Raw genomic sequence first — 16,497 nt, 5'->3', positions numbered from 1 at the left:
TGATGTATCCTCGTTATATACAATTATAGACCACCAAGGGGCCGTAGAAGCCGCTATGTGGGCTTTACAAAAATACTCTTCTCTCCATAGAAGACAGCAAAGATATATAATTAAATGTATTAAATTTTGTCTTAACCATAATTATTTCTGGTATCAAAATTCTTATTATTTGCAAATAAGGGGTGTGGCCATGGGTGCCCGCTTTGCACCCAGTATTGCAAATTTATATATGGCAAAATGGGAAGAAGTAATATTTAATGGTATTCTTGAAGAAGTGGTCATCTATAATAGATTCATTGATGATATTATACTGTTTTGGAATGGGGATGTAACATCATTAACCAATTACTATCAGAAATTGAATTTAAATAATAAGAACATCATTTTGAGTTGGAATATTAGTAATAGTGAGAAACATTTTTTGGATATAAGGATCATTAATACAGGTACGCATATCATCACTAAAAATTATTTTAAGAAAACAGATAGAAACTCATATATCCGGTTAATAGTTGTCATCATAAACCGTGGATTAAAAATATCCCTAGGGGCCAGTTTCTCCGCTTAAGAAGAAACTGCACAAATATAGAGGATTATAGAGAACAGAGTGAGATATTAATTCAGAGGTTTACAGCTAAAGGATATAAAAAAGAAATAATAGAAAAAGAGAGTAGAGCAATAGAAGTGGTGGATAGAAATAGTTTGTTAGTAAATAAGAAACACAGTAAGTTAGAAGAATATGAGATATCTGTGGTATTGCCATATAATAAACAGTATAAAGATGTCCAAAGAATAATAACTAAACATTGGGATGTACTGAAATTGGATAAGGATCTAAGAACTATTATCAAAGAAAAACCCAGATTCATATATAAAAAAGCATTAAATATTAGAGATCGTGTGGTTAAAAATGTATTAGAACCCCCAAAAACAACAAAAGGTACACTTAGTTTCTTTCAGGGCACTGGATTTTATAAATGCAGCTGTTGCTACAGCTGTAAAAGAATGTTTAATAATCTGAAATGTAGAAAAAAATTCATTAATCCAAAAAATTGAAAAAATTATACAATAGATCAATTTATATCTTGTGACACCAAAGGTGTAGTATATGCTCTGAAATGTTCATGCAACCTGTCATATATAGGTCGCACAAAAAGAAGTTTAAAAGAACGCATAAAAGAGCATATACATAATATTAGCATTGGATTCAAATATCATCATTTATCTCTTCATTTTCGTCAGTTTCATAACCGAGAAGTAGATAAGATTGAATTTTGGGGTATAGTTAAACATACCCCACATTGGAAGGGTGATAATTTAATTAGGGAAATAAGTAAAAAAGAATCATTTTGGATATATGAATTGGGTAGTCTGACCCCAGGAGGATTGAATAAGGATTTTGATCTGTCATGTTTTATTAATGATTTTTAGTTTATAGTATTGACTAGTTCTTTATTTTAGGAATATGATTTTTGGGATTCAATTTTATATTTAGTTTTATATTAGTATTGTGGACTTTTATTTTTGATTGTTATTTTATTTTATTTTTCAGTGTATTTTATGTAATATATAAAACATTTTTGTGTTGTTTTGAGAGGGTTTGTAATATGTGTGAACCTGTGTGAGCCGTAAGATATCGCTATAGTATCTCTTTTGGCCGAGGTGCAACGTAGTTATATTTAAAATATTTATAATTGAAACATATGTGTCAAATCCTGTGTGGTTAGCAAGCTTGGTTTGACCCCAAAAAGATGGCCACTCCCATGCGATCTCCAGGAAAATGGTGGAGACAGCATATATAAAGGAGTCTGTGTGTAGTGACTGTCCAATCATAACCCCCTGATGAAGCCATGTGTCCTATGGCGTAACGCATAGGGGTGGGGCTACGAAGTCACTCGGTTTCAGAGAGAACAAGCGGCAAGTACATATGCCAACGGCTGATACAGACATTTATCACTGAAAGCGTTTTTTGGATTTTAACATTGTGAGTGCATTGATTAAGATTTGTGGAATAAAATAAAGTCTGTTTTAAGGATAAAGCACTATGTTCCTATTGTCTCGTTTCACACTGAGGAACGTATAAGGAGGATTGTGCTAGTGATTCAAAGCAGCTGAAGGAGGGAGAAATCCTTGCAGAGATATACAGCGTTTAAAGGGGAAAGGTGTTTGCAAGAAGTACCCAACATCCATCATATACTGCAGCAATTCTAGTAGGTTCCAGGATATGTGAACCAAAAGTTTATTAAGCCTGTATAATAGGCTTAGAAGGAGGTGAGTGCACATTTAATTTCACTGAAGGTTTCACAGAAAGTCACTGTGTTATGTTTTAATCATTTTATCACAAATTTGGACTTTTTTTGGATTAACGGATTTATTTTTGTTTTTTATTATGATCACTTTATTGATATATTGAAAATTTTTTGTCAGTTTGTATATATAATAGTATATTTCACACACTTTATATAGTTGGATAATAGAAGCGCAACATTTATAGATATATGGTTTAAATTGCAGAGTTGGAGTATGTGTTAATTGTTAGCGATCCCTAAGGTTTTTTTGTTTGGCTCGCAAGTTACACACACCTGTATTTTGTAATTTTTCCCACAGAGGGCCCACTCTACGACGTGCTGGCAGGGTGCAGACTTTTCTTTTCAGGCTGTGGCAAAAAAGAAATTCTAAGACAATGAACACCAAAACTTTACGTTTGATGCACCTGGAATGCATTTAGATTTAAGTTGATGGTTCAGTTGTGCTTTAATGTTTATGTGCTTTAACCGCCGTTTATGTACAGTGGCCAGGTGGGAGAAGCGCCATTCTGAGAGAACCTACCCAAACATCCTTTTAGACTCGGGGCTGTGCCAGTGGCGTGACCCTGTGATGGCTGTGTCCCTTGAACACAGAGACTCACAAATCAGGACATGGGCTCTCTGATTGGCCCTCTTGTTCATGTAATGGCTGTGTCCAATCACAACCATCACACAATGTAACCAGAGGCACGTGCCTCTGTATCGGCTCTTCCTCTCAGTGAGAGCTCAGTGTGGAGAAGGTGATATGATCACTGCAGCCTGTCAGCAATCTGTGTGTAGCTGCTGATTTTACTGTGCAGCTGCACAAAGATCACACCCAGTGCAGCCATTCCACACCAGTACAGCAATCACCATCTGTCCCAGTCCAAGTGCACAGCAAAATCTGTACCAGTGCACATCAACATCTGCAATAGTGGTCCATTGCAATATCAACATCTGTCTGCACCCTAAGTGAACCATCAACATCTGTCATGGTGTACCAGTGCACAAAAACATCTGTCAGTGTACCAGAGTTCCATCAACAACAGTCACAGTGTACCAGTACACCAAAGCATCTGTCACAGTGTAGCAGTGCACAAAAGCATCTGTCACAGTTTACCAGTGCACAAAAACATCTGTTGCCGTGCACCCGTGCACATCAATATCTGTTATAGTGTACCAGTGCATATCAACATCTGCAGTAGTGTTCAACTACATCAACATCTGCAATAGTGTCCCATTGCAATCAACATCTGTCTGTGTCTCCGGTGTCCTATCAACATCTGTAGCATTGTACCAGTGTTTTATCAACATCTGTCAGTATCCCTATTGAACCTTCAACATCTGTTGGTGTTCCTATTGAACCTTCAACATCTGTAGGTGTCCCTAGTGAACCTTCAGCATCTGTCGGTGTCCCAGTGAACCATCAGCATCCCTTGGTGTCCCTAGTTGGCTGTCAACATCAGTGTCAGGGATGCGGGTGTGACCAGAAGTGTGTGGACTGACACAGGGAAACGCAAGCTTCAGATATGGTATAAATAAGACAATTTATTAAGACTAACAATACAAACATAAACGCAGTGCACCAAACCCCAGGCTAACACAAATACATACAACAAGGTGAAACAAACCCAAACCTAAACTGATAAAGATACACAGGTACATACACATATAGAGCACAACGTAGTCAGGCAGGCCGGGTCGATAACTATCGGGCAGGTAGGTACAGGAGGAGCAGGCGGAGAGAATGGTCAGGGTCACAAGCCAGGGAGAAGTCAGCAGAGGTCAGGATCAGGCAGGGTCGGCAACAAGTCGAACAGGAACAGGAATGCAGGTTACAAGGTACAGGGGCCCATGGAAAAACACACATCAAGGCACAGACTGCACGTCTGGCCATCCCTTAAATACACCACCTGCAATCAGCCCCAGGTGATGGCTAATTGCCGAAGTGAACCTCTGGTTGTTGAGAGCACCCGCTGGCCAGCCCTGGTACTGCAGCCCACAAGGCAGGTGAGTCCCACCACTATTGAAAAGTCCATTCCTGACAATCAGTCAGTGTGCCTAGTGGACAGTCAACATTGGTCTCCCTAGTGGGCTGTCAACATCTGTCGTTGTCCCCAGTAGGCCTCCAGAAATGTGATAGGCAGTCAGGAAATTGGATGTGTAAGTTATGCCTCTAAAATGCCTGAAGGTGCTTCTTGGATTTTGGGCCTCTTTATGTGGCTAGGCTGTGAAAAAGTCTCACACATGTGGTATCGTCAATCTCAGGGGTTGTAGAAGAATGTATTTTAGGGTGTATTTCTTAGTATGTCCATGCTTTTTGTTAGGAATATCTTTATAAATTAATAACTTTGTGTAAGAAAAAAAGTTTTCATTTTCTTTCCACATTTTTAAATGCTCCAGGGCCTTCAAACGTGTGATGGGTAGTCAAGAAATTAGATATGTAATTTATGCTCCCTGAAAGCCCAAAGGTACTTTTTAGCTTTCAGACCCCTGTATGTGGCTAGGCTATGAAAAAATCTCACACGTGGTTTCCCCTTACATGGGTAAAGCAGCAGAATGTTTTTTGGGGTGTAATTGCAGGTATAACTGTGCTGTGTGTGAGAAATAGTTGTTAAAATAGACAATTTTGTGGGAAAAAAAAACAAATTTTATGCATATTTTTTATTTTGCAAAGAATTGCGGGAAAAAATTACAACTTCAAAAAATTCACCATTCCTCTTACTAAATCTCTTGGGATGTCTACTTTCCGAAAAGGAGTCCTTTTGGGTGTATTTGTACTATCCTTGCATTTTAGGACCTCAGAAAATGAGATAGGCCGTTTGTATATCAAGATTGATCAATTTTTATATATACACTATATTGCCAAAAGTATTGGGCTACCTGCCTTTACATGCATATGAACTTTAATGACATCCCAGTCTTAGTCCATAGGGTTCAATACTGAGTTTGCCCACCATTTGCAACTATAACAGCTCGAACTCTTCTGGGAAGGCTGTCCACAAGGTTTAGGAGTGTGCCTATCGGAATGTTTGACCATTCTTCCAGAAGCGCATTTGTGAGGTCAGGTACTGATGTCAGACTAGAAGGCCTGGCTCACAGTCTTTGCTCTAATTCATTCCAAAGGTGTTGTATCGGGTTGAGGTCAGGCCAGTCAAGTTCCTCCACCCCAAACTTGTTCATCCATGTCTTTATAGACCTTGCTTTGTGCACTGGTGCGCACTCATGTTGAAATAGGAAGCGGCCATCCCCAAACTGTTCCCACAAAGTTGGGAGCATGAAATTGTCCAAAATGTCTTGGTATGCTGATGCCTTAAGAGTTTCCTTCAATGGAACTAAGGGGCCAAGCCGAACCTCTGAAGATAACCCCTCCACCAAACTTTACACTTGGCACAATGCAGTCAGGCAAGTACCGTTCTCCTGGCAACTGGCAAACCCAGACACGTCCATCGGATTGCCAGAAAGAGAAGTGTGATTTGTCACTTCAGAGAATGCGTCTCCACTGCTCTAGGGTCCAGTGGTGGCATGCTTTACACCACTGCAACCGATGCATTGCATTGCACTTGGTGATGTAAGGCTTAGATGCAGCTACTCAGCCATGGTAACCCATTCCATGAAGCTCTCTACGCACTGTTGTTGTTCTAATCTGAAGGCCACACAAAGTTTGGAAGTCTTTAGCTATTGACTCTGCAGACAGTTGACGACTTCTGCTTCAGCATGCGCTGACCCGCTCTGTCATTTTACGTGAGCTACCACATTGTGGCTGAATTACTGTTGTTCCCAGTTGCTTCCACTTTGTTATAATACCACTAACCGGTAACTGTGGAATATTTAGTAGCAAGGAAATTAGACGAATGGACTTCTTGCACATGCTTGAATTCACTGAGCTCCTGAGTGCGACCCATTCTTCTACAAATGTTTGTAGAAGCAGTCTGCATGCCTATTATTATTATTATTATTATTATTATACAGTATTTATAAAGCGCCAATGGTTCGCTCAGCGCTGTACATTACAAAGGGGGACAGAACATGTGACAGAACAATACCAATACAATGCAAAACATGAGGGGATCGAGGGCCCTGCTCTTTCGAGCTTGCAATCTAGGAGGGAGGGGATAGTGGTACAGGAGGAGATAGCTGTGGGGGATGGAGTGGTAGGAAGAGTGGAGGAGGTCGGCAGGTTAGCAGGGGGTGGGGTAGGCTTCCCTGAAGAGATGGGTTTTCAGGGTGCGGCTAGGTGCTTGATTTTATACACCTGTGGCCATGGAGGTGATTGGAACACCTGAATCCAATGATTTGGAGGGGTGTCCCAATACTTTTGGTAATATAGTGTACCATAGCTTGTAGACTCTATAACGTTCACACAGACTAAATAATATACACTGGTTTTGGTTATTTTTACCAAAGAATTGTAGTAGATTCAATTTTAGCCTAAATTTATGAAGAACCGTTATTATAGGCAACATTTTATAACAGAAACTAAGAAAAATTATTTTATTTTATTTTTTTTTTACTTTTTTCATTTATATAGCAAAAGGTAAAAAATCCAGTGGTGATACCACCAAAAGAAAGGTATGCTTGTCTAAAAAAAAAATGATACAAATTCCATATGGATACAGCATTTCTTGACTGAGTAACTGTCATTCAAAGTGTGACAGCACTACAAGGTGAAAATTGGCCTGGGCAGGAAGGGCGTGAAAGTGTCCAGTATTAAGGTATTTAAAGTATGATATTTGATCTAGTATCAAATGGCCAAAATGGAAGATGTGATCATAAGATGTTCCCCACACATTTTATATATTAATATATGTAAACAATTAGTTTCTGTTTAGATTTGGGCATCTCCATAGCTAGAAATGACCATAGATTACTGAGGATGGTCAGAGATGCTGGTATAATCTGATCATCAGGTTCCTCTGGCAACAGGCTCATTCATAAACTTGAAAGCTCAGATTGTGTAAGTGGTGGTGTTTTGTCTTTGAGGAGGGGCAGGGGAATTGCATGCAGAGACAAGCTGGCTCCAGCATTGATTGAATACATGTTGCTTATCTGCTTAGTCAATAATTTCCTTGTGCAGTCTCAGATGGTGTGGCATGTGTGGGCACTTATGGATATGAGACTGTCGCCTCATTTGGCTGAAAACACCTCATCGAAGCTCAGAAGCAGTGTTGTTGGGTATGGTCAGCTCTTTTTCTTGTATCCAGAGCTGCTGATACTGCTTCATCTATTTTTTAGCACAGCACAGGCCTGATCTCAGAATTGTATATTAGGGAACCTTGGACAGTATCTTATTGCTATCATTAAATTACATCGTGCTGCCCTATTTGAAGTTGAGGTCTGTTTCCAGCCAAGAGTTCCCAAAAATAAGAACATTTTGGCTACTTAGCATTCATTGTGGAGAAGGAATGTGTTCCATTAAAGGAGAGAATAAACTCTAGGGGCTCAGAATTCAGGAGCATTTATTCATTTGCTATAAACAGAGCACAGCAAACAAGTATTATATTAATAGAACAGGTCCAATTCCAGCCAGAGAACATTCCGTGCTCATTGTCATCATTGTGTGACCTTGTTTTTGACTAGCTAGACCAGGGGTGTCAAACTCAATTTCATGACAGGCCAAATCAGCATTATGGTTGCCCTCAAAAGGCCTGTTTTATAAGACTATAAAAATATATCTACTCTTTATCATATTAAAAAAAATGCCTCTGTATTTTATTATTACGGGTTTTAGTAACAACTTTAGATTTAAGCTGTACAGGGTAGTTGTAGACCGGTATGGAGCCCACTCACACTCCTGTAGCAGGTTATGCAATTCTGAAAAGAAGGGCCGCACACCGCTGGTATCATTCACAAGAACGTTTATTGGAGACTGTGCAGACAGAACATTGTTTGGCCTTGGTGTTCTATCTAAGCAGCCTCCAAAAAAAGTTTCTTGTGGATAATACCAGCAGTGTGCAACCCTCCTTTCCAACTTGCATAGAATTATTTTCATGTTAATTATAACCAGATGTCCAGAGCACCTCACCCCCTCTTACATCAGATGTCAAGAGCCCCTTCATGATCAGAAGTCAATTAGTCTTCCGCCTACTCAGCGGGGGATCAGCAGACAGATCCCCCGTTGAGCAAATAGATCCGATCACAGGTGTAGTTGGCCTCGCGTGAATGGTGCCTAAGAACCTTAAAAACATCTTTCCTCTTCCCTATTCTATCCAAAACTATAAACATTTGTTTGGCTAGAGTTGGCTTTTGAGATCCACCATCCAAACCTATTATTCCAGGTTTGCTTAGCATTACCCTTTACAAACAAAATAAAATGTTTTTCTTTTCTTTTGCCCCCATGATATAAAATTGTAAATATTATATTGGACTTTTGATTGTTGATTCTTTCTGTAGGTTTTTTTTTTCTTCTGAATATATTTACACTATAACATGACTTTTGTATTTAGCCAAAGAAGGCTGGTAATGCAGAACAGTGACCTGAGTTGCTACGACCCCGCAGTCAATGAATGTTAATTGAGTTGATGTTTTGTTTCCACAGTGGCAAGGAGAGACTCAGGAGTTCTGCCCAAGTGCCAAAATCATTCTAGTAGGCTGTAAACTTGACATGAGGACAGATCTGAATACGCTACGAGAGCTGTCCAAACAGAGACTTATTCCCGTCACACATGAACAGGTAAACTCTTATACTTTTTAGAAAGTATGATAAAATGTTCACAAGATATACAGACCTAAGGAGTCATTAAACCCAAAACATTTCATATATGGAAGATTTTGGGAAGTTAACGTAATTGTAAATTATACTTTTTTTTTTCTTTTTTAAATAACAAACATGTCAGACGTACCTGCCCTGTGCAGTGGGTTTTCACAGAGCAGCTGCGATCCTTCTCTTCTTGGGTCCCCCACCTGCATTCCTGGCTCTTCCTCCTGCCGAGTGCCAACCATAGCAAACTGCTTGCTCTGGGGGCACCTGTGCATGCTCGCTCCCAAGATGGCTCTGTGAGTCCATAAGACATATAAAGCACGCCTTAGCCCCTCACCCTGTTTCCCTCCTCCATGGCTGTAATTGATAGCAGTGGGAGCCAATGGATCCTGCTGCTGTGTTTTGAGTTGATGAGGATGGAGAGACCTGGGAGAGCTACGGTTCTCGTGCACATCACTGGATTGAAATTTGGGCTCAGGTAAGTATAAGGGGGGCTGGGGGGGTGCTCTTTGCAGAAGGTTTTTTTACCTTAATTCAGAAATTAATTCTCACTTAACCACTTTAAACATGGGGGCCTCTTCACATCAGCCATTTGCATTATGCTCCATATGATGCACTGTGTGATGCATTGTGTGAGAGCAGTGTAACGAGTTGGTACAAGACATCACACATTTTTTTAACTTTATTATTTATAGGTTAAACAAAAGCAATACATTTTTATGCACTGCAGTGTGTCACAATGCATTGTGGTGCCATGACTGATGTGTTTTGCGCTACGTATAAATACAGACTTGCTGCATTTCCATGCAACACACACCACTGCACATGTATGGTGTGAACAAGGCACATAGAGAATACTTGTTTTCTAGGTGCCCTTGTGTTAAGCCTGCTTTGATCAATGTTGATTAATGCAGCTTATAGCAACTGGTATGAACAAGCCCGCACATGCAAAATCATGTGATTGGAGAAGATGCAGCAGGGACTAGTCTAGTAACACAGAGGATCAGGTAAGTAAATCTAGTTTCCCATGCTCCCTAGACTTTTATGAGCAGTTAATCCTTGTAGTGTGGGCCCATCCCCAATGTAAGGGAGAATTTTCAAGTTTCTTGGAGTTTGATTTTAAATGGTCCATCCAAATCTGTACTTTTTTTATGGCTATAGGAGAGCAAAGCTTGGTACACACATACTGGTAGTCAGCTGTTTCAGCAGGAACCATCCAACTTTGGATACATGTGTACCCTTGTGTGTTCGATGGAAGCTAGTCTAATAACAGTTAGTCCACCTGTCAGAATACAGTAGCAGGATAAATCCCTGCATCATACATTGTTGTGTTGATGTAGGGATCCATCTTTTTTTTTTTTTTTTTTTGTTTAATCCGCTGGTTGAATGAAAAGAAAATAATGCACATTTACATACAGTATACTGTAGCCAGCTTTAAACCATTTAATGGTTTTTGATATCTCTTTGGGTTTCTAGTACCCTGTTTCCCCTAAAATAAGACCTACCCTGAAAATAAGACCTAGTGCTATTTTGAGGAATTGCTAAAATATAAGACCTACCCCGAAAATAAGACCTAGCTGTGATCAGGGCTTTTTTTCAGCCGGAACATGGCGGAACGCCATTCCGGCACTGGCCATGTGCACACCCATACCTACTGTCTTTTATAAACACAGAAACGTGGCGGAAGTGACAGCGCCATCCGCTCCCACAGAATCTGCCTACCTCTGTACTCACTGTGGGACAGGGAAGGAACAGATATCTGCGGGCGCAGTATGCAGTGTGTTTAGGGGTGGGGCATTTCCTCCTGCAGCCTAATGCATGGAAGCCGATGCCCCAGGGGTGATCACCGGCCAGTGGGGAAGAGGCAGAGCGGTAAGTGTGCTTGGTGCACTGTGTGGGGAGATAGGACCCCAAACGGGAGTTTTTATAGAGAGGGGCCGCCTGCTGATAGCTGTGTTTTGCAAAGCTAGCTAACCATATGAAGGCAGTGGAGGGGGAGGGGGGATGTGCAAACGTGAGCTGCAGTCAGGTGTTGCAGAGGTAAATTGAGTCAGGTGAGTTGCAGACAGGGTGCATAGGTGAGCTGCGGCTGGAGGGGTGCAGAGGCGAGCTGAGTTGCAACCCACCTTTGCACCCCCACCACAGCTCAGCTCTGCACCCCCTGGCCACACCTCAGCTCTGCATTCCCTGTCTGCAACTCACACGTTCACCCTGTCTGTGGCTCATATCTGCACCCTGTCTGAAACTCACCTGTAAAGTCTCCCCTGCAACACCTGACTGCAGCTCACAACTGTCATCAGCCGGCCCTCTCCATAGTAACCCTCATCCACAACTGCCTGCAGCTCACCTCTGCACCCCTTGTCCACAACTGGACATTTAAAAAATAAGACCTACCCCGAAAATAAGACCTAGTGTGTTTATTTGAGCCAAAAAAAATATAAGACAGTGTCTTATTTTCGGGGAAACACGGTAGCAAGCTTTGGTTTGGCATTCCCTTGTCTTCATGTTTGTCCTGGCCACTACAAACGTGTCTCATTCCCCATGTTGGGTTTGTCATTTATTTTATATGTAAAATGTAACCTCAAGACTAAGGACATTTAAAGGTGGGTTTGGAGCACATATTACTCCAACATAGGTGGTAACATAGCCAGTAAGACATTGTTCCCATTGATGTATATGAAGGGAGATCTCACAAATAGAATTTTTCAGACTCCTTTTTTAATTCTGATATTATTTTTTAGTAGAATGACTCTTTAAACTGTAGAAAAATATGTAAAGGCTTATGTCAATGGGCATTGCCGGTGGCATCAGATTGACATTAATTTGAGATGCTTCTGGAATCATTCAGATTAATTGATACAGTAGGTGCATTTGACTTGCAATTGACTTCTAACCTTTTTTTTGCCCTGCTTTAAGCAGGTTTTGCATTCCCATAGTTTTAGAGAGCACTCCAAAACCTGCTTGAAGTAAACAAAACCCCATTGACACATCCCCTAAATTGTTTTCAGATCTTAAGATCTCAGTCTGTTGTTAACATTTGTTTAAATATGTAAAGCAGTCAACCATATAATTAATCATGTATATACATATGTAAAGCACCCAAGAGGTATCTTGTTCAGACTGATTACTAAAGATCCATTTCCTGTTGAAAGTAATGACCATACTGATGTGCAGCTGTTCAGAATTGAGAATATTAAAATATTGACCTATTGCATATGGCTATTATAGCTGCCTTCCCTTTAGATATGCAGCTTCTTGTGGTAAAGTGGAACTCCACCCACAGTAATGAAGGTATTCACAGTACACTCCCATTGCAGGATCTGAACAGTGCTAATATAGGTGCTATACTTATAAATCTTTAAGAGGATTAAAGTATAATTTCCAATGGGGACACTAGTTCTGGTGGCCTGAGGGGCCCCAAGAGATTCTCTTAATTTGCAGGGATTTCCTCTCACTTCTTCTCTGTTATGGGACAGGAAGTGAAGGCAAATCTCCCCAAAGGCAAAAAAAATCTGACAGGAGTTAGAACCCTCCTTTACTTTATCCAAAAACAGGGAAAACAAAGTTTTGCTTTTAGTTCTACTTTAACCTGGTGATCCTGCTATATGTTGCATTTCCTATCCTAAGCTGTCAATGGTAACACCGTTTAGCTAAATGTATGGCCCCATATTTAACTCTCTGATCTGCATCTCCCAATTACTGAGATTACTGACGTCCTTATGTTGCCTTTTACAAACCCTAGAGCAGGAGTCTCCAAACTATGGCCTTCCAGGTGTTGAGGAACTGCAAGTCCCATGAGGCCTTGCAAAATTCTGACAGCCACAGGCAAGACTCCCAGAAGCAGATGCATGATGGAACTTGTAGTACTGTAACAGCTGGAGGGCCATAGTTCAGAGACCCCTGCCCTAGAGAAATTGTTGCCAGCGAGATATTGATGGGTTGGGAGGAAATCCCAGAAGGTATAGACCACTCCCACCACTTGGAAAGGAAAAAGCTGCAGCGGTAGTCATGTAACGGCAAGTAAACATGAAGAAAAATCTAATCTTTGGGGGTTGATTATTTTTATATATAAAAATATAAAACTGTTCTACTACAGAATTATCCTTGCTGAATTCTATGATGTGTTTTATATGTACTTAAGTATATACTTGCCATTTAAGTTCTTAACCACCTCCCGTCCGGCCATTGTATATAAACTGCCAGACTGTGGCAGTGCAGGGTCGGGTGGCCATTTATAAATGGCCTCCCCGCCCCCCTGCTTGTGCGCGCTCCCTGGGAGCGTGCAGCACCGCGATTCGGTGCCCGCTGTGTCCTCTGGACACAGTGGAACACCGATTGTCGTATGGGATCCTGCACAGAGGTTTGGCCAATCAGTGATCACATGCAGAGTAGTAAGCAAGATGTCACTTCTGACATCATGGCTTACTACGTGTGAAATCTGTGAATGATCACAGAGGTCACATGGTACAACGCTATTCCCACCAGCCTTGTACCATGTGACAAGCTGTGACCAATCACAGCTCACACAGTAGTTCTCAATGGCTGCAAGAATGCAGCCAGAGAGAAGGAGAAATTATTGCTTTAACAGCCTTTATGGGTGTAAAAGCAATCAGTGTAAAAAAAATAAAAATCTTCATCACCACCCTCAAGTAGTACATGGTAGTATCATGGTGACACTGTACTGATAGGGTGAACGTATGTTAAAAAAAAAAAAAAACTAAACTAAAAAAAATAAAAATGTAAAAAAAATGTTTAAGAATTATAATTTTGGGTTATAAACTAATTTGGGTTATTTTTTTTTTACTAACGGAATACATTTTGGCCAAGATTTATGATGAAATATTATTTATTTGCTAAATTTTATAAGAAAAACACTTTTTTCAGAATTTTTGGACATTTTCATTTACATAGCAAAAAAATAAAAATCCCAGTGGTGAATAAATACCACCAAAATAAAGCTTTATCTGTCTCAAAAAAATGGTAAAAAATTCATATGGGTACAGTGTTGCATGACCGCACAATTGTCATTCAAAGTGTGATAGCACTGAAAGTTGGCCTGGACAAGAAGGGGGGTAAAAGTGTCTGGACTTGAAGTGGTTAATAAGTCACTTTTAGCAGTCCTAATTATTATTTTACCTTAGCACATGCCATCAAAAAATGCTGTATGGGTAGGGGGATGAAAGTCAGACAAGGAGGTGTGTGTATAATGACATTCTTGCAGCATTTTATGTTCCTAATTCATCCCTTCAGACCAGTGATAATTTAATGTAGGATGAACACACATCTAAGCAATGTCAGATATGCTCACTTTCATATAACTCCATATGTAGAGAGCTCCTGTGTCAGCAGATGACTTTGAGGAAACAGTAGATTGAACTGGTAGGAAACTTGAAGATCCCATTACAACTCTCAAAGGATTACAGGAAAAAATTTAAGTCTGCAATGGTTTGGTGTGCAAATTAACTTGGTTTTCTCGGTTTTATTAAAGCATTTGTAAATCCAGACATATTCTGACCCCTATTAGGATAAAGTAAATTAGTAGCAGTTAGCACAACATTGCAGAATTTAAACTTGTTTATGGCTCATGATGCATATAAACCCAATAGCTACAGCCCCACCCTTCTCTATGCTTAAGCCCTGTTGGGTGAAACACGTTGGTGGAGTGTATGTGATGTTACTGTGGTTCACATCAATGGTGAGCAGTCTTGCCTTTCATTTATAGTTCCACTACTGAGTAAATTGTGCTCTAGTAGCAGACCAACGCCTGGTAGCAGTATACTGGTTTATCACACAGTGGCCTCTAAGAGGTGCTTTCTCTTATCAACTTTGAAAACAATTAGTACAGCATATACTTAAAAAATAATGACAACATTACTTTTTTAAGTTATCGTTCTGCAGGTCACGTGACCACATTTTTTTTCTCCATGATGTACAGGGCATCGGGTCAGTGGGTGGGACTAATCATCAGCAACATGGACACGGCCTCCTGATCTGGATCATCTGATCCGCCACAGGCAGCTTGGTGGATCAAGCTCCATAGTAAGCATGAGCAGACAGCCAGGAAGACCATGAGTATGTGTACTACAGTGACACCACTGCTCATATTGTAAGCTCCAGGGAGCAGGGCCCTCGAACCCCTGGTGTATCCCATTGTATTGTTACTGTACTGTCTCATGTACTGTCTCCCATTATGATGTACAGCGCTGAGCAAACTTTTGGCGCTATATAAATGCTGTATAATAATAATAATATACATGTCGGGGTATTTTTGTGTACTTTGGGGTATGTCTGCACATTATTATTGGGTGAGGGGGATTCTGTGCTGATGATGGCTTCTTTTTTAGGTACATATACCACCCATTGAGTGCGATAAGGTGTGTGTGCGCCTAGGAGCCTACCCTTTTTTTTATTTTCCTTTTGAAAAAATATTTAAACCACATGGATTAAAGCAGACAGTTGTAAGCATGCCTGTCAGTATAATAGGTTTTCCCCAACTGCCACTTTTGCTGAATATCTTGCATCTAAAGAGGAATAAAAATTGTCGGGCTACAGTGGCCCATTAAGGATTTGCTATGATTTAGCACAACTTTCAGGATCTAGTTACAAAATGATTTTATTGAATTGAGAGAGTTCTTAATCCCTAGACTGATTAGAAATGCAACTAAAGAAGTTTTATAGTATAAGGCTAAAACTGTTCTTTCTCTGGTAGAGGCTTCTGTAATTTTTTCCGGTAGGCACCACATAAAGTGAGAATTTATTGATTTGTCTGGAGACCTTGAGTTATACATTTACATTCAAAGTGTTTGCAGTTACTTTTATATCATACCAAAAGATGCATTAGCAACTTTTGGGATTTTTATCAATAGAGATTCTGTCTCCAACTGTCATGTCACCTTGCATGCTTTGTTGGAGTGTTATTTATTTATTTAATTAATATTTTATTACTTTTCAATTTCAACTATTCCAACATTAAAAAAACAAGGTTCCTTGCCATTAAATATTATTTTTAACATTCAAATACATAATCAAAATACACTTTTTATCCTCTCCCCAAACAAAACCCAACCTCCCCCTATCTCCCCCTCCCCCCCCTCACTATTTCCACTCTACGTCCTTCCCCTCTCTTGGGAGTCCTAGGGATTTCATCTTCTATTTTCTCTTACTTTTCATCTTTTTTTTTTAAACATATCCTTTTTTTCCTATTCCTCCAAATTCACATATTGACTTGATCTCTTAACCACTTCCAGTCCGGACACTTTTACCCCCTTCCTGACCAGGGCAATTTTCAGCTTTCAGCGCTATCACACTTTGAATGACAATTGTGCGGTCTTGCAACTGTTAGCAACCGCCTGGCGGTACCTCTAGCAGCCCACAGGACAGGATTCCCCAGAGCGCGGAGTCTAAGCCCCAGCCTGCTTGTTCACCAGGGCCCCTGATGGTGGGGATGGACTTGGAGCAGACTGGAACCAGGTCGCGGCCCCTGAGTACACCCGTCTGCGGTAGAGGAATCCG

General features: G+C 40.4%; 1 protein-coding gene across 2 annotated transcripts in view; it reads left to right on the top strand.

Moving 5' to 3' along the window:
- Positions 1-16,497, top strand: part of RND2 (Rho family GTPase 2) — a 531,702-nt gene that overhangs the window by 462,136 nt on the left and 53,069 nt on the right. Inside the window, exon 4 of one of the 2 annotated variants that reach the window (XM_089683936.1) lies at positions 8,824-8,958. The exons of the other annotated variant lie outside the window; for it this stretch is intronic. Coding sequence (XP_089540062.1) covers positions 8,824-8,958 — 135 coding nt within the window. The remainder of the gene's footprint in view (positions 1-8,823; positions 8,959-16,497) is intronic. 2 annotated transcript variants of the gene reach the window in all.

Source organism: Staurois parvus, unplaced genomic scaffold (assembly GCF_062004578.1).
Source record: "Staurois parvus isolate SC_StPar_1 unplaced genomic scaffold, SC_StPar_1.0 ptg000328l, whole genome shotgun sequence".
In the NCBI taxonomy this organism is placed as follows: Eukaryota; Metazoa; Chordata; class Amphibia; order Anura; family Ranidae; genus Staurois; species Staurois parvus.
The sequence above is the reverse complement of the archived record's forward strand: the minus strand, read 5'-3'. Positions and strand labels throughout refer to the sequence as shown.